The 23,401-nt window shown below is 42.7% G+C and overlaps 2 protein-coding genes across 2 annotated transcripts; both read left to right on the forward strand.

The window, feature by feature from the left end:
- The first annotated feature begins 51 nt into the window (after nucleotides 1–51).
- ak6 (adenylate kinase 6) lies at nucleotides 52–3,938 on the forward strand. The gene is made up of 6 exons (XM_069683153.1): nucleotides 52–140; nucleotides 225–308; nucleotides 1,107–1,199; nucleotides 1,273–1,331; nucleotides 1,773–1,918; nucleotides 3,479–3,938. The coding sequence occupies exons 2-6, from the start codon at nucleotides 272–274 to the stop codon at nucleotides 3,666–3,668; spliced, it is 525 nt and encodes a 174-aa protein (XP_069539254.1). The 5' UTR covers nucleotides 52–140; nucleotides 225–271; the 3' UTR covers nucleotides 3,669–3,938.
- A 2,753-nt stretch (nucleotides 3,939–6,691) lies between these two features.
- On the forward strand, nucleotides 6,692–22,399 carry ydjc (YdjC chitooligosaccharide deacetylase homolog). The gene is made up of 6 exons (XM_069683262.1): nucleotides 6,692–6,762; nucleotides 8,168–8,343; nucleotides 9,899–10,052; nucleotides 19,895–19,994; nucleotides 20,838–21,015; nucleotides 21,140–22,399. The coding sequence occupies exons 2-6, from the start codon at nucleotides 8,180–8,182 to the stop codon at nucleotides 21,462–21,464; spliced, it is 921 nt and encodes a 306-aa protein (XP_069539363.1). The 5' UTR covers nucleotides 6,692–6,762; nucleotides 8,168–8,179; the 3' UTR covers nucleotides 21,465–22,399.
- The last annotated feature ends 1,002 nt before the right edge of the window (nucleotides 22,400–23,401 follow it).

A 23,401-nucleotide genomic window follows, 5' to 3' on the forward strand; every position in this document is an offset into this window, starting at 1 on the left:
TTGTCGCAAACTGACGTAGAACTGTCGTGAAAAGCCGATCTGTTTACGGCAGTGTTTGTTAGTGGTATGCTCAGCCTTGTGTGACAGCAAACAACCAGCAAGAAACAAAAGACAGGATTGTTTCATCTTTTCTGACCCAGGTTTGTTTCTTACGACGTGATGAGCACATGAAGGCTCCGTTCAGACTGTCACGAAGAGATGAACTGACGAATTCTGTGTTTCAGGTTCATAGAGACACAGAGACACGTGTTAGCTGCTAAAGGAGCTAGCTATGAAGATGAGGAAGCGACCGAACATTCTGTTAACAGGTGATATAAACATACTTCCAACACTTGACTTAACTCAACATTATACCACCCAGCTTCACACACAACCCTGATACATGCACGTCATTGTTTACAGGTTTAAAGCTGAACTGAGCCAGAGGTGTTTGTTTTTAGGCGTTTTTCAGAGTTTAACTGGCAGCTGATAGGAGAAAAAGTAAATAAGAATTTTTAACAAAACAAACAAAAAACATGTATGAAATCAGAAATTAAATAAGTCATTAGTCACTCTGTCAGTATTTAGTGTTTTCCAAATGCAGATGTTTTAAAGCTGACTGACAACTGAACACAAATGTCTAAACTAACATATTTCATCCAGAGACTTCTTTCCTACTGACAGCTGCCTTAAACCAGCAGGAAAACAGGAAAACACTCACGATAAGATGTTTGAAACACTAAGATGTTTCACTGTTTGATGTTATAAAACGTTGTAGTGTGAGGACTGAGGGTGGGATGTCGATGGTGTCACCTGAAGTTTAATGAAAACAGTCATATCTGCAGCCTTAAAGGATTTTACTATTTGATCCACACCTACACTTCCTGTGAACCATATTTGGTAGCAGCAGTTTGACGTGGAAGCAGCCCACAGTCCTCTGGTTCATCCTCTGTAATAATCTCACATTACCACCATCGACTCCTCATTTCTAACCATAAAGGAGGCACCCTTCAGTCATTCACTCCGCACCCTGCTCAGGTGTCACCAGATGAGGTCGTCTTTGTCACTTCACCTGTAAGGCAGGGCAGCTGTGAAGTATGTGAATGATATCTGTGTTTCTCCTGCAGGGACCCCCGGTGTTGGAAAGACCACGTTAGGGAAGGAGCTGGCCCAGCGGACAGGACTGACGTATGTTAACATAGGAGACCTGGCCCAGGAAGGTAAACACTGTGAAGAACTCTCACTACAGAAAGTGATGCTGAGGCTGTTCTGATGATCTGTTCTCTTTAACAGGACAACTGTATGACGGTTATGATGAAGAGTACCAGTGCCCCGTTCTGGATGAGGACAGGGTGAGTTAAACTCTTCATGCACACTGATCTGACTGCAGGAGAACAGAAACACCTGAGAGTCCCACCGGGAATATTTTCACCTCTCTGCCTCGTTATTGTTTGTGTGAATTCACTGAGCGGGGATTCCCAGAGCTCCTTCTTGATTCACCAGCATACTTCACACTGTGTGGACGCTAAGGTTAGAATGTCAGATTCACTGCCAGCCATGTGAGATGTGTTTTTGTTCGTCCATGTAGTTTAGAGTAAAGGTGGTCCCTGTGTTACTTTGCCTGCTAGGAGCCGTAGATTCTGCATGAACAGTTGTTTTATGTGTCAAAGTGAAATGAGACTACATCATGCACACGCTCTCACAGAGCAGCAGTCAGTAAAGGTCAGCGAATCATCCCCACAGGTGAAATTAAGCTGGATGTCAGGTGTAACTGCTGTGCTGCTCTCCTGCAGGTGGTGGACGAGCTGGATGACAAGATGGAGGAAGGAGGAGTAATAGTTGACTATCACGGCTGTGACCTGTTCCCTGAACGCTGGTTTCACATCATTTTTGTCCTCCGCACAGACAACACCCAACTGTACACGCGGCTGGAGAGCAGGTACGCTCCTCCTCATCACTCATGCACCTCCTCTTCACACTCAGCAGATCTCATGCACCTCTATGGCGTTTAATTAGTGTCAAAACTCGCGTGCAAATGATACGAGCGCACAAAACAGTAACCGTGAGCGGAAAACTGATCTGAGAGCGCACAGGACAGTATCCGCGAATGATCATCAACGCAAGGGAGCATTTCCGCTCAGTGCACACAAATGCAGTCTCAGGCGCTCGCTCGACCATCTCTACGCGCTCGCAACTCCTCAACACAGGCGCTCGGTTGCAGAGTCTACGCTCGCTCGACAAAACTTTTGACACTTTGGGGGAGGGGATTAAGCGGACAGTGGCTGATGCCTCTGCTCATTTGATTGGACTATGACCCTTGATTGGCAATTTAGTTTGACCAATCCGGTGGTTAAGGCGTGACGTCACACTTCCACATTAAACTGTTTCCGGGTCTAAGCCGCAACAACATCTCCTATTTACAATATGCTGCAGTGCTGTTTTAAATGTTCTGAGTCTGACAAACACCTTCAGTTGTCTTTGTATGGATCTCTGTGTCTTTGTAAAGTGTCTCTGACGTGTTTGCTAGCACAGGTGAAAAAACATAAACTACGAGGCGAAATAACGTTCGGCTTTTACCGGTGGATGCTACCGTAAGCTAACCTTAACTTATAAGTAGAGAAATGGTTGTCGACCGAAAAACATGAAGTGGGTTCACAGCTTTTTATATAGTCTATGGTTTACAGCAATAAAGATCCTTATAGAAACTTGAGATCTCAGCAGATATCATGCACCTCCTCTTCATCACTCAGTAGATCTCATGCACCTCCTCTTCACCACTCAGCAGATCTCATGCACCTCCTCTTCATCACTCAGCAGATCTCAGTCATGCTGACACATAAAGTCAAGCAGTTCAAATATACGTAACTTCAAACACCTCAACAAAACGTGAAGGTGTGGCCTGAGACATTGATGTCACATGATTCAGAGCCATTTGGATGCTTGCTCAGTCTGAATAGGTGTTTCATAAAGTTTAGCACTAGGGTTTAACTTCTTTCTTTACGCCTAGAACTAAAAATGTGAGGGACCCTCTTGTTTCCTTTTTCTCCTTTTTGTGTTGTTTTAGGACTTAAATGAGTCCAAATTAAAATCCCTCCTCTTGCTCCAGTACTGCCTCTTCAGAAATATCTGTCTTTGAAAATAGTGGACGCACCAAAATCCTGACAGTAAAATAATGACCGACAGCTTGACAAGACCATCCAGTTTTTAAGATGCTTACAGCAAGACACCCTGTAATTATAGTTCCAGATGAAATCCCATAGTCCTACATTACACAAAAAAAAATCAACATCCTCACATTATTCAATGTAATTATCAGAGGCAAAGTCAGTGTAGAGAGACACGGCTGTGTAAGAGTAGCACACCATGTTTATTAAAGTGGATCAGCTGTTTACGCCAACCCTGCCATCTAACCTCTATGGTGAGTTGAGTTATGGATCTGCTCCCCTCATTGTACCTGTATGACTGTAAGATTAAGTCCTCCCTGTGTTTTGACTGACAGGGGCTACACAGGGAAGAAGCTGCAGGACAACGTGCAGTGTGAGATCTTTCAGACCATCTACGAGGAGGCCATGGAGGCGTACAGCCAGGAGATCGTCCACCAGCTACCCAGCAACAGTCCTGAGGACTTGGACCAGAACCTGGACCAGATCGTGCAGTGGACCGAGCAGTGGATGAAGGACCACAACTAGCAGCTGAACACCTGCTGGCTCTACCTGCAGGGCTGGAGCTCTCTGGACTATTAGAGATACAGTGTAGTTCTTTTCATAGGCTTTGTCCTCATGCAGACTGATGATGTGTTCCCTGTGTTCAGTGGTCTGTTTCTGCCTGTGGTGCTGCTGGACTTTCAATGATCTGACTTTAAAGCAAATGGTCTAGATGTTGTAAAGTCAGCACTGAAACGGTTTCATCCCAGTCACACCTGTTTGTAAATAAATGAATGTCTGGAATCAGGACCATCATGATGTCTCAGTGGTAAATACATTTCTATTCTCCTGGCTCTAGAGCAGGTCTGCTTTACTGACCGCTCTGAGTCCGTTCACTGCCCGACTCTGCTCACTGCCCAACTCTGTTCACTGCCCGACTCTGCTCACTGCCCAACTCTGTTCACTGCCCGACACTGTTCACTACCCAACTCTATTCACTGCCCGACTCTGTTCACTGCCCGACTCTGCTCACTGCCCAACTCTGCTCACTGCCCGACTCTGTTCACTGCCCGACTCTGCTCACTGCCCGACACTGTTCACTGCCCGACACTGTTCACTACCCGACTCTGTTCACTGCCCGACTCTGTTCACTGCCCGACTCTGCTCACTGCCCGACTCTGCTCACTGCTCGACTCTGTTCACTGCTCGACTCTGTTCACTGCCCGACTCTGTTCACTGCCCGACTCTGCTCACTGCCCGACTCCGTTCACTGCCCGACTCCGTTCACTGCCCAACTCTGTTCACTGCCCGACACTGTTCGCTACCTGCCTCTGTTCTCTGTTCACTGCCCACCTCTGTTCTCTGTTCACTACCCGCCTCTGTTCTCTATTCACTACCCGCCTCTGTTCTCTGTTCACTACCCACCTCTGTTCTCTGCTCACTGCCCGCCTCTCTTCACTGTCCGACACTGTTCACTACCTGCCTCTGCTCACTGCCCAATACTGTTCTCTGTTCACTGTCCGACACTGTTCACTACCCGCCTCTGTTCACTGCCTGACTCTATTCACTGCCCCCCTCTGTTCTCTGTTCACTGCCTGACTCTGCTCACTGCCCGACACTGTTCTCTGTTCACTGCTCGACTCTCTGCTCCTGAAAGCATCCATGTGACATGTTGTAGGCCATATTTTCCTGTGGGGATGATATCAAGAAGTATCTGTTCTCCGGACATTAGTGACACTGGGATTCTAAACTACACACTGACTGTAACTGTCCAAGCTTTATTCAGACCTTTATCACAGCTGCTGTAAGAAATATTTATATTTGTTCTGTTCTGACAGGAAATGACTGTTCATGTGCCAGCAGCCAAACTGTGTCAGTAGAAACACAGTTTAAGTGAGAGCACAAAATCTGATGTGGAAGAACGGCTGATTGGCAGGCCTGGTGTCAGTTATAAAATGCTGATAAATGGCATTTAGTATGACACACATGCACACACTCACATGAGTCAGTTTCTACTTTAGTCAATGATGGACAGTTTCATTTCCTCTGCTGGTAGGTGAGGGTACACACTGGGCAGAAAACCACTTTAAGTATGACTCTGTTTTGAGCTTTTTTGTATAGTATTTTTATCTCTGTGATGCTCTGCTGTCTGGACCAGCTCAGGAGAGGAGATTTTATTCTGTATGAAGTTCCTGTAAAATACAGAGTAAATAATGAGACCTAATGAGATAATGAGACCCAGCCCCAGGTCGTTATAGAATTAATTGCAGATAATTAGGGGAACAGGCATAACTAAAGCATGTCATCTGAAATGTTAAGTGTCTTAACGCTGGTCCAGTTTTGTCCTCTGTGTCCTCAGCTCTTTAGAGTGCTGTATGTTTATTCCTAAATTAATCCATGTTAAACCTAACTACCAAATACAGATTGTCAACAGACTGTCACATGAGAATGTTTTTTATTTTTAGTCTCTAAATCTTTTTGTCAGAATCAGATGTATTTCTAAATCAAATTTATACTACAAGGAATTAACTTAGTCCTTGTGACCATACAATAAACAAATATATAGAAATATAATATTCTACATACCAAATATTAGATGAAATTTAAATATTTAGAAAACAGATACAGAAAAAAATCTATAGAATAAGATTAAATTAAAATTATCCGTAGTTTAAGTGAATATGTTCACTGCACATGGAACAGGTCTAATCTGGTGTCAGGCTGGTTTCTGGCTTTAGGTCCTGCATCCTGTTTGAAGTGTTTCCATGACGTGAGAACACCTCAGCGCAGCCTCCTGTACACATGTTCGCTATCAGTACAGCTGCTGCATTCACAGAGGCTGTTGGCGCGGACAGGTACGTTCAATGAAACGGTTCTAACGGTAAATGTGGTCGGTGTGCGGCGGCGAGGAGGCAGTCGGGTGTTTACTGTTTTTATTTAAAAGTGTTTTACTAAAGAGATTCTGTTACCGGTAACATTAAACATGTTTCTACGGCAGCCGGTAAAGATCAAAACTCTCCTGGAGGATGATGACGTGTGGAAGAAAACCCAGGTTCCGTTAATGTATTTTCACAATAAGAGCTCCGAACACTTTATCACATTGACAATACTTTTCATGTTTTAAAGTTTATTTTAGTTTATTTATTTTATTATATTTATTATTTTGTCTCTTGATATGAATTTGATAGATATGCCCAATTTTATTTTGCCGTTTTTCTTACAAGATGATAGCATTTTTCAGAGGGCTTGTTCTAGTAAAGTATGAAATATTATCTTAAAAACGAGAGGATTGGGCTATTATATTAGTTGACATTAAAACAAAATTTGAAAGCTTTCTCAAATTTCAAAATAGGTTTGAGATGAAGACTGAAGTCTTACATTCATATATACAATAGATAATTACACTAAATATAGCTTTACTTAGTAATCGATATTTATTTGGTTTTATAAATTTTCCATAAAATCCGAAATAGGAGCGGAAGTTTTATTTTGAAGTGGCACCAGACGCCCTGTCTCCTCCAGCAGAGGGCGCCATGTTGTAGTAAAGTAAAGCCCGGTGTTTGCTGGTCGGAAGTTCAGATTGTCTCCCGGCGTCTGTGAGGCTGTGGACATAGATGGACAGACGTGTGAGATAACATGGGTAAGATATATTTATTTTGACACAGTCCGGAAGTGTTCTAATCCAGCGGGCTGTACTCTGAGTGTGACCGGGGGTCGGTGGCTCTGACCGGCAGACTGTGAGAGGTCAGTGAAGGGAGCTGGTTCTCCTCTGAGGTCACCGCCGAGGACACTGCGCGGTGCTGCTGTGTTCAGAGGTGTTCTCTATCCTTTCATCCACCGTGTGCTCTTTGTTCACGACAACTTAAACCCTAACGGTACACACGGCACCTCAAACAGCAGCGTGTTGTTCTCAGGTCACGTTTTTGACAGGGTTACAGGTTATTAGACCGTTACTGGGCTCCGGCTGTGATTATTGGTCCTGAGGGGGTTTATTCTGAAACAAAGAGATTACAGCTGAGGTTTCCTATTTTAATCTGTTTTGTAATCGTGTTTATTTTTTACAACACGAAAGCAAGATTACATCAGATAGTTTAACTACACTGTGTTTGCATGTGTTGCATCATTGCTCACTAGTTTACAGGTGGTTTCTTGTTTCTTCAAGCTTCACACACTTCCTGTTTTCTACAGTTTAAGGTAATAAATAAAAATGACCGGTCTTTCCAGATTCAGTCACTCAAACACTGCAGGCTGTTTCTGTGTGGGAACAGGCTGCTGAAGTGTGGGTGGAGGACAGACATGTTTGAAAATCTAGCTCTCATGATGAGAGAGCAGCTTGGAGACCTTTTCAGGGTTGTTTCCATTACAGCTCTATATGTAGCTGTATCAGCTGCCTTCTAAAATCTGTTTAATATCAGCCTCTAAAAGCAGCAGTCTGACATACTTTCAGTGGTTCTTGAGGAGGTGTTTATATTTGGTTTCTAGGTGCTCTCTGTAAATAACCTCGACTGATAACCAGCAGAACAAATACCTGCAGGCTCCATGTGTCACTCAGGTTCTCACTTAGAAGGACTCCTAAAATTAAGGTATTAATGAGAACCCTTCTGATGAAGTATTTTCAGACCAACAACACTGATAGAGAAGAACATTCACAGGTAACAGATGTGGCTGCTGAAACCTCAGGAGGTTATTAAAACATGTTTAACATCATGGCACATTGTGGACCTGTCTTTAGTGCCAACTTTCTGCTCAGCTGCGATGCTCTACTACATGAGCTGAAGACAGTGCTGACAGTAAGCTGTGGAGTCAGAATAACAACATATCTGTGATAATCCCATATCAGCCCAATAATACACACGAGTCATCCTCTAGTATAAAGTCTGAAGAGTAAGACCCTGGTTAGCTCCTGTGGCTCACATGTTGGGCTGACCATCAGGAGCACTTTGTGTTTCAGTGTTTCGCTCAGGGTCACATGTGTGTAGGAGGATGACCCTCTGTACCTGCTGAGCCTCAGGTGTCCTGATGCTAACGTGTGTCCTCGTCCTCAGAGACCAGCAGCGATGCCACAGCCCAGGATGATGCTGGTGGTGACGGGAGATGACTTCGGTTACTGTCCCAGGAGGAACCAGGGGATCGTGGACTGTTTCCAGGCTGGGGGACTGTCCAACGTGTCGCTGCTGGTCAACGCCGCCGCCGCCAAGGAGGCTGCTGACCTCGCTAAAAGGTGGAGAACTAGGGATGAAATACTGTACATTTATGTAAAATAACTGTGTGTGTGCATGTGTGTGTGTGTGTGTTTCTCCTCTATAACATGACTGTGAATAATGAATGTGAACATTTTGTCAGGACTGAAGAGCAGTGAGGGGGAGAAACCTTCTCTAACAGGGCGGGTCCAGGAAACACGGGGGTCCAGACTGTGGTTTGAGACAGGTTGTTTAAATGTTAAATACACAACTAAAGATGTGGATATGAAATAATATCAGTAAATAAGCACCGACTGAGCTAGCAGCAGTCTATTGTTGTTTAGAGCAGCACAAAGGACAAAGCGAAGTTCCTCTGTGAGGCTGCAGCTCAGGGATTAGCTTCTCAGTGCTATCAGTGATGCTACATTTTCTGACATCAGCTAACAGGTCTGACAGGTAAAACACTCTGAAGGTGAGAGATCCATACAGAACAGCAAACTGCACCAGTTATCATTCAACACCCATGTACCATCATAGACCTGCTGACATACCTGACAGGTGTGACACACAGAGGGATGTCAGCAGTCTGTTGAGGCGGAGCTCGGAGGTTTGAAAAGTTTGTAATAAATCCTGCTGCTAGTTGGAGTGTTAATGTGATAATAGTGTAACAGCACATACTTACAGAACATGCAGCACAGGAACATGAGACATGTTCGTCAGTGGGTCAGCTTTCAATCGGAAGGTCGGAGGTTCGATCCCCATCTCCCTCAGGCTACATGTCGAAGTGTCCTTGGGCAAGACACTGAACCCCAAATTGCTCCCCGGTGGCATAGCCAACGGGTATGAATGTGATGACTGATTGACAGTTGGGCACTTTAGGTAGCAGCCTCTGCCATCAGTGTGTGAACATGTGTGTGAATGGGTGAATGTGACATGTAGTGTAAAAGCAGCTTTGAGTGGTCGCAAAGACTAAAAAAAGGGACATATAAGTACAGTCCATTTACCATTTAGATGTTAAAGTCACAGGAGCTTTAAAGCTGCAGAACACTGAAGAGCTCCACAGACAGACGGCAGGGTCGATGACCTGTGAGGGTCGGACACGTCTGTCGCCTTTATTAGAGCATTAAAGATGTTGAAATTATCAACTTCAACTTTTACTTTATTGTCCCTGAGAGGAAATTTGTTTTGCAGCCAAGTAAGATAATAAACATTTGGAAATACAAGAAGTGAAAATGGAATATGCAAAACTCCAAACCATCACGAACACCACCATTAAAACAACAATTAGAAAACCATCAATAGCTCCTGGAAGTGAACAGGAAAATGCTTAATCTACAGGGTCGACATTATGATGATGTTAGTTCTGTGTTATGACCGCCGTGGTTACAGGTGTGCTGTTCAGTATCTCACCTGTGCACTGGACACGAGTCCACCTGAAGCCTAATTTTAAAAACATCACTGTGAGGGTGTTCAGTGGTTTCAGGTGTCTGCTACAGGTGTGTCAGGTGGTAGCTCAGGTGTTTCAGTGAACTCACACCTGTCACACATTTCCATCAGACATCACATTACATCACAACGTTTCTCTCTTACTGTCAGACACAACATCCCCATCGGTCTCCATGCCAACCTGTCAGAGGGCGTCCCCGTATGCGAGCAGACGGCCTCCACGCTCACTGACCAGCGCGGCTTCTTACACGGGAAGATGGGCTTCAGACAGGCGCTGCAGAGGGGACAGCTCAGCATGAAGCAGGTGAGCTCCACACCTGAGTTCCGGATCTGTAGTTCCCTGTGATCCAGCATTAACGGTCATGTTTACAGGTTATGATGCGCTCTGTCCCTGAGAATGAACACTGTATTTACTTGTTATTCAGAATAATGATGTTCACTGTCTGAGCTTAAACTACATGTTCTATATTGTTACAGTGCCCCCACATCAGAACACTACACACTGTGCAACAACATTATTACATACGGTATAGTTATTATTATTCTTCTGTTTCATTAATGTGAATGTTTTCTTCTTTTTGTTTATCACTTGATCACCCTTCAGCTGTACTGTGACTCTGAGCTGCTGCTCACAGGTGAATCTTAACACTAGAACCGCCAACATTCCAATCTTCCTAGAACTGCCAGGGGGGGTCATTTTTACCCCCTGCCGCAAAAGCATCAGCATATGCAATTACTTAATTTCTTGAAGCAGATTGGTTGTTAATTTTCTAATATTTTTTCAATAATAAGTAAGACTTGAGACAATAACTATTTAATGTTTTAATAATATAACAATGCTTCATTTTATAACAGATTGATGAAGAGATTGAAAAAGGCTCATTTTAAATTAATTAATTACAATTCCTCAATTAAATACAACAAACAAACAACAAAATAATTAACACAATTTAACATTTTGATAACTGTATGAGAACATAACTTTAAATTTAAATACGAATTTTGGATAATAGGCTTAAGTTGTGACCGGAGCGCTCACTCGCTCACTTTCTCTCTGTCGCTCACACGGGCACCACACGTTCACACAAGCACAACATTTATACTACTACTACTAATAATAATAATAATAATAATGATAATAATTATATCTAATAATTTTAATAACATTTTAAGAAAAATATAGAACGAACAATGCATAAAGCAAACCTGAAAATCAATATTTACATCAAAACTCCACACACACATACGCGCACACTATACACAATCAGCACTCATGCTGTGGACTTTTCCAGTGCACTGTCCACACGCTGCACGTAGACATGTCAGGCAGATCTTTTTTGTTTTATTTTTTTCACACTCATCATCTGGGTGAAAATGACGGGTCATCTACCTCATCCCCATCCGATTCCTCCTCCGTTATATCTCCCCCTCTGACTCTCCGCCACTCATGGCCTGGAGCGTTGCCAGGGCTCCCTCCAAATCCATCGTTCGTTTTCTCCGGTCCATGTTTCAAATCCAAACATAGCTAATATACTGTTTAGTAATGTGACTGTCTTCTTTTCAAAACTGTAACAATAGGCGTTGCTACAGCGGCTCAGCTGTCCGCGAGCCGGTGTCACTGACAGCTGAGTGACAGCGGCTCGCCCCAGCTGTTTCTATGGGGGGGGTCAAGATGACAGCGGCGGCGGTTGGAGGTATAAATATATTTTTTTTAATTATTTGTATCCCACAACCCCCATAATTTAGCAGATCATTGATAACACAATTTTAGGAAAAGTCAGGAAATTTGAAATGTCAGGGTTGTATTTTTAAAAAGTTACATGCATTTGAAAAAGTGAGGGGGTAAAAATGACCCCCTTGGCGGTTCTAGTGTTAATGAGAGGTAAACCTGGTATAGAGTGAGGATGGAGAGAGACGGAGGAGAACAGAACGACACTCACTCCCTCAGAGCCCTCACACACACTGAATGAAAGTCTGTGACTCAGTAACCTGAGCCACATGTGTGCATATAAAGGTGTGAGCGTCTCAGCAGAGGTGGTCACTCCTCCCCTCCCAGGATGGCAGCATGCCCTTTTGTCTGTTCATAGTTTGTGTGTTTTAAACTATTTTAATGGATTTTAGTGCCCTTCTCATTCTTGAAAAAGGTTTTTAGCTGGAATGTTTGGCACTGCATGTGGAAATCGTTAAGGGCCTTTGTATAACTGTTGTTGGGTGCTACAGGCCTCCATCTGCCTCCAAGGAAGCACTACAATCTTTAAAGCATCTTTTGTCCAGACTGAATTATAGTGAACTAGTTTCAGCTGGCGATCTGATTTGGGACTGGCTTAAATCAGTTTCTGATGATTTTAAATCTTTCTGTGATTCTATTAATCTTACCCAGTTGGTCAGTTTACCCACCCGGCCAAACCTTAACAGCCCTGAGAAGGCCATCTTGATTGATTTGATTTTGACGAATGTTCCTCATAAATTCTCATCTCTGGGTGTCTTCTGCAATGCAATGCAAAGTTTCTGTCGTTGAATTTGTTTTGGACTTTTGCTTGTGTATTTGAATTTACCTCGTTTTCTGAACTTGCAGCTCGTTTCTTCTAATCAAAATCGTTTTGGCTGTTGCAACACGTTTGCCCTTTACCGGCCACCGTGACCACTGTGTTGTTGCTGCTATTAGAAACACTAAGGTGCCCAAATCTAAAGCTCGTATTATTTATAGGAGGAATCTTAAACACTTTGATGAATAAGCCTATCATAACGATTTGTCTAATACTGATTGGAAGAAAATAGGACTGATCCCTGATGTAGAGATAGCTTGGAAATTCTGTAGGGAAAGTTATATGCAAATTGTAAATAAACATGCCCCCTTAAGGAGATACAGGGTAAAGGAGCGTGAAAACCCCTGGTTCTCCCCCCAGCTGGCAGATACTATTCATGAGCGTAACCTGGCTTGGGCCAAGGCAAGGAAAACAGGCTCTAACACTGATTGGTTTGTTTTCAGACAACTAAGAAATAAATGCTCTTCTTTTATTAAGAAAGCCAAATCAGAATACTATTTGTCTGTCACCACTGAGAACCTTAAAAATCTGCAGAAGTTCTGGAAGGTTCTCCTCCTGTGGGTAAAAGCTCTCAGGTCTCTACCTAACTATGTTTGAAAGGATTCTGCTTCTGTCTATGATAGAATGGAGGTAATAAATTGTTTTAATAAGCATTTTATATCTTCTGGCTCTTTGTTTGACTCAGTGGGAGCTGTCTCTGTGAAACCCTGCACAGACCTCCCAATGTACACTGGTGAGCCTTTCAATTTTGTACTTTTCTCTGTTCAGGAAGTTCATAAAGCTTTAAGCTTTAGATCATAGAAAATCTTCTGGACCTGATTTAATAGATCCTTACTTTTTTTAAACTGGCATCTGATTTCATAGCAGAGCCTATTACAATCCTTTGTAACCTCATAGTGGAAAAAAATGAAATTCCCTCTGTGTGGAAGTCAGCTTTTGTTCTCCCTTTATTAAAAGGGGGTGACCCAGCAAGACCATCACAGCTGCAATGAAGGTGGTAAATGACATTATCGTTGCGCTTGATAAGAAACAACACTGTGCATCACTTTTTATTGATCTGTCAAAAGCGTTTGACACTGTTGACCATCATATTTTAAAACTTGGACTCCTTCATTCGGGACTCTCGGAGCATGCAGTCGTGGTGGGCTTGCCAGAAAACACAGAGAAAAGTGACTTGGTATCCTTCCTTAACGAGTGGTTACCAGAATTCCTCGGTCCAGAAAATTTCCCGAAACCATCATCCGTCGACCAAGCCTTCAGACTTCCAAAGGCAGCCACTTCTAATGCCAACAAGCCGAACTTAAAAACTTTCCCTCGGGCGATCCTCGTGAAATTCCGCTGGCCGATCGACAGAGACCGAGTGATGAAGGCTGCTCGCAAGAATAAATCACTACAGTTCGATGGGAATCGTGTGATGTTTTTCCCCGACCTTTCAGCGGAGATCCAGCAGCAGAGGAGAAAGTTCGATGGAGTGAAAGCCCGACTTCACAATCTGGATATCGAGTTTGGATTACAGTTCCCGGCAAAGATGAGAATCTACCACAAGGGTAAACCTCTTACTTTTCTGACTCCAGCAGATGTAGAGGCTTTGATCTGGGAGATCGAGACGGAGCGGTCTCGGACGGAGCGGAGCGGTGACGTGAGTGAGTCTGGCTAGATGTCACTAGCCCACTTGGATCCAAAATAAGTTAACAACTTAGACTATGCTTTATTGGATAAGATTATCATATTCCAGTGACAGGTATCACATATTGGTAATATCGCTGGCCCACTGTTTGATGGTATGAATACGTTTTGTTTCATTTTACATAATGTCATGGGTCAGTAATTACACATATGGAGGTTTGCCTTTTTTTTTTATAATTAATAATTTCTGCCGGACGTGGGTTCCAGCCTAATTTGTTCAATGTTTTGTATCTGCTCCTTCGTTAAGGATCAATGCAAGTTGTCCGGATTTTCAGTGTATTGCAAGAGAGTGAGAGGAGTCTGTACAATTAGGGGGCACAGGGACTTAGGAGAGTTCCCTCTCCGTTCTAGAGAGAGGGCGTTTGTTACTGTTTTTTCTTTTTTTCTCTATTTTTCATGTTTTGATGGCACACTGGTTTTCTTTGGTCAAAGAGGAGTTGATGTAATAACTGTAATATTACTTAGGCTGGGTTATGAGTAATGCTCCTTTTCTCAATATTACTTCATGGAATGTCAGGGGTATGAGAAAATTTGTTAAAATTAGCAAGTACTGTCTAGACTTAAACACCTCCAAGCAAAAGTCACATTTCTGCAAGAAACACATTTGCTGTCAGATGAGATTGTGCGCATAAGGAGGAGATGGCCTGGGCAAATCTTAGCTTCCTGCTACTCGTCACAGGCAAGAGGAGTAGCAATCCTTATCCATAAATCAGTCCCCTTTAGGATTCACAAACTTCTCCAGGATCCTGCGGGTAGATTTGTGGTGGTCAGGGGAAATCTTTTGAATCAAGAAATTACTCTTGTAAACGTGTATAGGCCCAACAATGACGATGCCACATTCTTTAGTAACCTCTTTATGAACGTTTCCTCCTTTCGAGGTGAAATAATTATGGGGGGGATTTTAATTGCGCTCCTAACCCTTTATGTCAGAGCTGCATCTTTGTGATATCTGGAGATTTAGAAATCCCACCGCACTAGAGTATTCCTGCGACTCAAACACACACCAAACACAATCCCGCATAGATTATTTTTTAATTTCTAGAAGTGTTGCGGCTAATGTACAGGACTGTGGACACAAAGGCATAGTTATTTCAGATCATGCCCTATTATTTTTGCATTATCGCCTTACTGCATTTGCGAGGGGGCAAACAGTGTGGAGGCTTAGCCCGAGATGGCTCCAGGATCAGAATTTTCTCAAATTTGTTGAAACAAATATTGAGGTATTCTTTGCTACAAATACAAATGAAACATCGGCTTCTATTAGATGGGAAGCCTTTAAAGCCTATATTAGAGCTACAATGATTTCTTATACTATTAGCAATTCAAATAAGAAACATCTCCTTATGACTGAACTTGAGCGCGATATTAAAGACCTAGAAAGGGAGCTCTCAGTGAATAATACACCGGAGAATGTACAGAGGCTCTCAGAATTAAGGGCTAAATATAACGATATCACAGCAAGTAAGACCTTAAACAGTATCACTCGGTTAAAGCAGACATACTATGACCAGGGAGAATCAGCGGGTAAATTATTAGCACGGCGGCTCAAAACACTGCAGAATGAAAGGGCTATCACTGAGATTGAAACTGAAAGTGGAACAACAACGAATCCAATAGAAATTAACAAAGCTTTTCAAAATATTACATGAACCTTTATACATCAGAGTCTTCGAATACTAATGACTTACACCCTTTTTTGGATCAGCTCTCCATTCCAGTTTTAGAGAAGAAGGTTAAAAAGAAGCTAGACTCTCCCATTACAAAGGAGGAACTGTTTGAAGCGCTGTCCCATATGAACGGAGGGAAAGCATCAGGTCCTGATGGACTACCCATAGATATTTACAAGCGCTTTAAGGATTTGCTTGTGCCACCGCTCTTTGATATGTTAGTCGAATCAATTGAAGCGGAACATTTACCACCCTCTTTATCCAATGCCTTAATAACACTGATTTTAAAGCCAGATGAACCCCACATAAAATGTGGGTCATATCGTCCAATTTCATTAATTAACTCAGATGCTAAGATTATAGCAAAAGTGTTCGCGAGACGTCTTGAAAATCATCTTCCTTCTCTGATAGCCCCTGACCAAAATGGTTTCATAAAGGGCCGTCAAGGTTTCCAAAATATTCGAAGACTATTAAATATTATAGATGCGAGGAAGGAAAGCCCAGACACAGCAATAGTCTCCCTGGACGCGGAAAAAGCGTTTGACAGGGTGGAACATAATTATCTTTTTGAAGTGCTTCAGCAATTTGGGTTTGGTGAATACATCTGTAAGTGCGTGAAAATGTTATACCACTCCCCAAGCACGTCAGTCACGACAAACTTTGTAACCTCCCAGCCCTTCAAACTCCAACGAGGGACCAGACAGGGGTGCCCCCTTTCACCCCTTCTGTTTGCATTGGCGATCGAGCCACTTGCTATTGCAATTAGACAAAACCGCAGTATAACAGGGATCAGAATTGGGAATGTGGAGAATAAAATAGGACTTTTTGCAGACGACATTGTTCTATTCCTGACTGAGTTAAAGTGCTCTATTCCAAATCTCCTTAGGCTAATAAAGACTTATGGGTCAATATCAGGATATAAAGTGAATGAATCCAAGTCAAATATTCTTTTCCTTAAACAATCTGAGAGAAGCTGTCCCCCAATACAAACCACATTTAAAAATACAACAAGTTTTACTTACTTGGGGATCAAAATTACTCATTCGACAGAGGACCTTGTATCCACTAACTATAGCCCAGTGATATCAGGAGTAACTAACCTTATTAACAGATGGACAACAATGCCAATTTCATTGATTGGCAGGATTAATATCCTTAAAATGAATGTCCTACCCAAATTTCTATACTTGTTCCAATGCATACCACTTCCACCACCAACAAACTTCTTCCCAAATATGACAAAAATCTTCAGAAATTTCATATGGAATAACAGGCGAGTGAGATTGCGCCTCTCCCTACTCTATCTGCCATATGACAGGGGAGGGTTGAAGCTCCCCAACCTCAAATGGTACTACTGGGCATGCCAGCTTTGGACAACCTCCTTCTGGTTTAGGCCCAGTTCATCTCTCTTGTGGGTGACCATGGAAAGAGAAACTTCAGTTAACATACCTCTTAATTTGTATCTGTACTCAGACAAACCTGATAAACTAAAGAAATCCTCAGGTAACCCATTTGTTTCCAACTCCACACGTGTTTGGCATGAAGTTCATAGCTACCTAAATGTTTCCCGTAAGCTATCACAGTTCACGCCGATTTGGGGAAAAAACAATTTTCATCCTGGGGCAAAAGACAAGGGATTCAAAATCTGGGCAGACAAAGGTATTGGGAAAATAGCAGATCTCTTTCAGGAGGATGTTTTTATGTCATTTGAAGTTCTCAGGAAAAAATTTGACTTACCTGCTAAACATTTCTTCAAATACCTACAAGTCAGAGACTTCATTTATAAGACCCAAAAAAAGCTCTCAATGCCTGACTTGTCAGCAATAGAAAATGTTGTGGTAAGCTTACCCCAGAGAAGACTTATTTCCATCTTTTATAGGATTCTGTTATCAGGGTCACCAGAGTCATCTGAGGACAAGAGACTTGCTTGGTGTGCGGACTTGGGGGAGGAGTTAACTGGGTCTGAATGGCAAACTATTTGTGCCCAGTCACAAACAATTAATAAAAGTCACAATTAATTCAGGTTTCAGACTGTTACAATATAAATGGTCCATGAGGCTTTATATCACCCCGAGGATTTGAATCATTTCAATGGTGATATTCCAGACGCATGTATAAAATGTGAAACACACAAAGGGACACTTTTCCATTGTTTTTATGGTCCATACCAAAGGACCTTAATCTCAGCAGAGCTAACAGGAAGATGGTTACCCTAAGCCTACTTCAAGCCAGACGGACTATTGCAAAAAGTTGGAAATCTATACACAGGCCGACTACAAAAGGCTGGCTAGAGGACATTGTACAAGTAATAGCAATGGAAAAATAACATATTCACTGAAAGGAAAATATGCACTGTTTGAAGAAATGTGGACTTCCTTCTTGGACTTTGTAAAGGGCCCTCAATTTCTTAGGGCTCTAAAGTGACCATTTCATCTTTACCCCTGTACAACCGTTGGGCAACCCATTGCCACATTACCCTTTGCCTCTGTACCAATGAGTGTGCCATCTAGTTTTGAGCGTTTTTATTATTCTTTTATTCTATTTTATTTTATTTACGATTTTGTCTGCTAGCTTGTTTCATATGTTTACTGTATTTGTAACTTGTTGTTCCTTGAAAGGGGGTAAAAAAAAAAGAAAATCCAATAAACACATTTGGAAAAAAAAAATATGATGGTCTGTGTTCTGAATTTGTTACTGTCCACAAGGGGGTGCCGCAGGGTTCTGTATTAGGTGCTTTTATTCATTATTTATATCAATGATCTGGGTCTAAATGTGTCAGATGCTAATTTGCATTTTTATGCTAATGTCACAGTTATTTACTGTTGTGGATCAACTCTTGTTCAGGCTATTGAACCCCTGCAGAAAGCCTTTGTTGCTGTCCAGCACACATTACTTCACCTGAAACTTGTTCTTAATGCAGACAAGACTAAGCTAATGTTGTTTTCCAATTCTAGAAAGTGGCCACAAATGATTCCCTCAGTGTCCACACTGTAGGGAAATGAAACAGCGGTGGTTCACATGTATAAATACTTGGGTGTCTTGATTGATGACTCCCTCACTTTCAAGCCGCATTTGGAGAAACTTGTGAAGACTCTGATGCTAAAATTGGGTTTTTATTTCCAAAACAAGTTGCGTTTTTCTTTCAATTCTAAAAAGCGTCTTGTCGCTGCAACTTTTTTGTCTGTGTTGGATTTTGGAGATCTTCTGTATATGAATGCTTCTGCTCAATATCTTTGAAAGGATGCTTCTCTGAGGTTTATTACCAATTGTAAAGTGTCGACACACCACTTTGAGTTATACTCTCAGGTGGGATGGCCTGCTCTAGCCACCCGAAGGGACCATCATTGGTATACTTTCCTTTATAAGGCAATACTCGGGCTACTGCCCACCTACATTTGTCTCTTAATTGCACAGAGATATGCTGATCTTTACTCTTTCCGTTCACAAGACCATCTGTTGCTTTCTGTTCCATATGCCCGTACTGAATTGGGTAAAAAGGCTTTTGTTCACTCTGCACCTTTTGCATGGAATATGTTGCAGAAAGACTGGAAGCTAACTGAGTTCATCTCAATGAGTGCTTTTAAATCCAAACTGAGAGTTCTTGAGGCCAACTCCACAACATGCACTTGTTTTTCATAATTTGCTTGTAAATTTAATCTTTTTATTTGTCTTTGTGTTTTAACTTTGTCATTTTGTAACTTTGTTTTGTATTTGCTGCTGCCTATCTTGGCCAAGACTCCCTTGAAAAAAAGGTTCTTAATCTCAGTGGGATTTCTCCTGGTTAAATAAAGGTTAAATAAAAAATAAAAAAAACCTGAGAATGCGAGGCAGCTTTGGTTTAACAGCGAGGAGTCAGTGTGTCGTTCTCCTGATGCTCAGCTGACTCCTGAAGTATGATACATATAGAACAGATTTTAAAGACGTCGTTTCATTATTTCTACACCTGGTCTTTATTTTATTGATAACATTGTATTTGTTTATTGTTTTAATGTTGTATCTGTCAGTCATACAGAGCCTCGACATCTCTGTTAGTCTTATTGTGTGTATGTTATTATTAATAGAGACTCACTGATGATGATAGTCACATAATGTTTGTTTCAGTCACAAACAAAACAAGAAGCAAACATGTAAACTTTAATGTTACCTGTCCCTCCACACAGGCGATTGTAGCTGCACCTGTAGATCAATAAAAGGAAAATTATATTGTCCATTGCAGTAACCTCCAGGTGTGTTCTCTTCCTCCCCAGGTGGAGGCGGAGCTTAGGGCTCAGGTGAGGCTGTTCATGGAGCTGACAGGTCACCTGCCTCACCACATGGATGGACACCAACACGTCCATGTCCTGCCAGGTAAGACAGACGAGATCATCATTCACAGGTGTGCTGCTCGTTTATACAGAAGCTGAGAATAACATCATATCAGAATCTATAACATCTGATATCTACAGAGGCATTGAGCGGACATGTTATTTAATCTGTTTTCCCGTGATAACGAGTCATTTCAGGTTGTTTTCTCTAGATCTCGACTTATTTATCTCGGTATCTCGAGATAAGATGCACCATCATAACAGCAGATGATCATAACTCGTACCTCCAGAGAACGAACATAGACATAACATAGGCTTACCTGACCTCATCAGTGTGGGCGGTGGCAGCAAGGCATGTGCTGCTCTGTCACTTCACAGCGAGCAGCCTGTTGTTCTGTTTTCTACATCGACACAAAATGATCCTGTTGTTATCCCGAGATAATGAGATAAGTCAAATACAGACTGCTTTCAGCTTGTTCAGAGTTTAATTCTATAACATGACATGATGCATATTTTGGGAATAATTAAAGAAAATGTGTTTCACAGAGAAAACCTGTGGTGTCGTCTGGTTTAGAGTTATTTAGACATAAAGTTAACTACATCAAGCATAAATACAGAACTGCTGCAAATCAGGATTCAGTTAAAGTTTGGATGACTTAATGTTTAGATGTAGCTGGTCAGGTACATGTCTGCGTGTCTGAACACAGTCACTGTTTCATTCGTCATTTTTCTTTACAAATAACTAAAATCTGTTATAAAATGTTTCATTCAGGTGATTGTGAAACTTTAACTTTATATGAAACATTAATGAGCTCAGTGCAGCAGTGTGTGTGTGCGTGTGCGTGCATGTGTGCGTGTCTTCATGTTGTGGTTTTGTGTGTTTCAGGTGTGCGGGAGGTGTTTGCTCAGGTGCTGTCAGACCTCAGCATCACATTCACTCGTGTTCCAGTAGAAGCAGGTTTACACAGCTGCACCTGGCTGTGTCCTCACCTGCACAGGTTCTACACGCAGGTGGAGAAGGACGCTCTGGACTCCATCCCCGTCTTCACACGCTACGGGATCAGGTGTGTGTGTGTGTGTGTGTGTGTGTGTGTTCGTGTGTGTGTGTGTGTGTGTGTGTGTGTGTGTGTGTGTGTGTGTGGACTCTGCACATCACTCATGTACTAACCAGGGTTTGAACCCTCTCAGGTGGCCAGACACATACCTGGGACTGACCACCATGGGACACAACATGTCCGTCCCCCGCCTGCAGAGGGCGCTCAGACAGGCGCAGTCAGCAGGACGCTCAGGTTCAGGAGGAGCAGCAGACTCCGATCAGCCCGTGGTCACTGCAGAGCTGATGGTCCACCCGGGGTACCCCAGTCTCCCCACGGAGGGGGGCTGTGGGGAGGGACCCGACGACTTCTCCAAGTCAGCTGACCGACAGCACGAACTGAGCGTGCTCAGAGACCCTGCCCTGTTGAACGTCTACAGGCAGGAGGGGGTGCAACTGTGTGCCTTCAAAGACCTCTGACACTGACAAACATGTAACTAGTATAGCTAATACTGCCACAAGCACTCTAATACTGTGTTCATTTGCTCATGAACACCATTTCCCATCAGCCCCAGGTCGCACAGGTTAATTGTCACAGACTGAGCAGACAGAAGCCTGTGGGGTGGAAGCTGCAACATGACTGTAACAGAAGCACATTTAATGTTTCATAGAGAAATACTAAAACTGAATACTGAATGTCTAACTTTATAAAATTATTTATGTAAACAGAGACATGTTTTAGAATAAAGGATAAAGGAGCTCCCAGTGAGAGAACATAAAGTGACCTCAGGACTTCAACTCTGTAAGGACCTGCAGAGTTCAGCAGCACTACACAGAAACGACAGAAAACTACAGAGAAACGTATATTTAATGTGGCCCTAATACTCCATCGTACTATTGTAATGCAAAACAGGAAGTTAGCCATTTTCAATGTAATCTGTACAGTTTTATGGCTTTTTTCGCATTTACAGGTCATCATCTCAAAATGTCCCGTGTGAGATAAAGTGTCAGACTGAGGACTGTTCACACTAATATTCAGTCTTAGTTTTCCTTCAGCTCGGTCATTATCTGATCTAATGTCAGGATGTAGTTTTGTCCTTTTGTTGCATATTACTCAATGTTTAATCAGATTACCACACAGCCATCTGTTGTCATAGAAACACTGCACACTGTATAACAGGTGGAGGTGTGGGGTAATAACAGGTTGATGAGCCATGTAGTCTCTGTGATCTCATGATGATTTCTCAGGTGTGTAAAAGCACAACTTCTAATCAGCTGCCAGCTGTTTCTGCAGGTAAATGTTCACAATTCATATCACCTCTAACTGCACAGGTTTGTAATATTTAAAGCTGCTCTTCTATTTTCATAAAGTCTCTGTTTAAACTCTATATTTGAATTGTAACTATGACTAGAATAGTCGGGGCTAATAAATGTTTCACATTAATGTCTGATGTGTCTCTTTCTCTGATCTGAAAGCAATATGTTTATTTTTTAACTAACTTCACAGCTCTTCATAACAGTTTAGTTTTCATTCAGACGTATACCGACATCATCTTTGATGTTCGTCATATTCTGACACTGGTCCACTGCTGGTCTCTGGTTTGCATCCCAGCCTCTGGCCTCTTGCACAGGTTTTTACAGGTGCGGATCTCGTGCTCAGCCTTCCACATGTCACATATCTTACACCTGCTGGCATAGAGTGCCCCAGTGGAAGGAGTTCTGGGTTCAGATGTCAGATGAGGACCTTCAGCTCACCTCTTGGACAGGTGTCATGGAACTCCATCCAGGTGCCTGTGAATTGCCGTTAACCAGGGCCTTCCTGACCAATTGGGGTGACCGGCAGGAGTCTGTGTTGGCCTTCCTGGACTCTGTATGGTCACCGCTATAATTGAAACGGTGGGAAGGCATACAGGAGGCACTGTAGCAATGGGTGTGACAGAGAGTATTGTCCCAATGGACTGGTTGTCTCCTTCAAGAAGAACCATAGAAGGCAGTGTGTTCAGGACTCTCAGGCGAACAGGAATACCTCTGCTGTGCCGTATTTTTACCATATTTATTCAACCACCTCTCCAGAATGTGATTTCTGGCATGATAGAAAATCTGCCACTAAGTTCTGTGGCCCTGGCTGGTACATGGCCCATGATAATTGACATAATAGAAAGCAGACTTGTTGTCTGACATTACAAGGACATGCCTGCACCTTAAATATGGCAGGAATCTTTGAAGTGCTTGGTATATAGCCCGCAGCTTGAGCACATTTATGTTCACTTTCATTTCTGTGTGGTCCAGAGCCCTCTTTGTGCTCTGTGCTGCCAAACTGCCCCCCACCCAGAGGTCAAAGCATCCAAGGTAATAAAGCCAATGAGATGCCCTGGTTCAGATATGCCCCGTGTCCTCAGGGCTGCAAGACAAGAAGG

Source organism: Semicossyphus pulcher, unplaced genomic scaffold (genome assembly GCF_022749685.1).
Source record: "Semicossyphus pulcher isolate SPU_LCO1_2020_fin unplaced genomic scaffold, fSemPul1.0.p SCAF_6, whole genome shotgun sequence".
Classification (NCBI taxonomy): domain Eukaryota; kingdom Metazoa; phylum Chordata; class Actinopteri; order Labriformes; family Labridae; genus Semicossyphus; species Semicossyphus pulcher.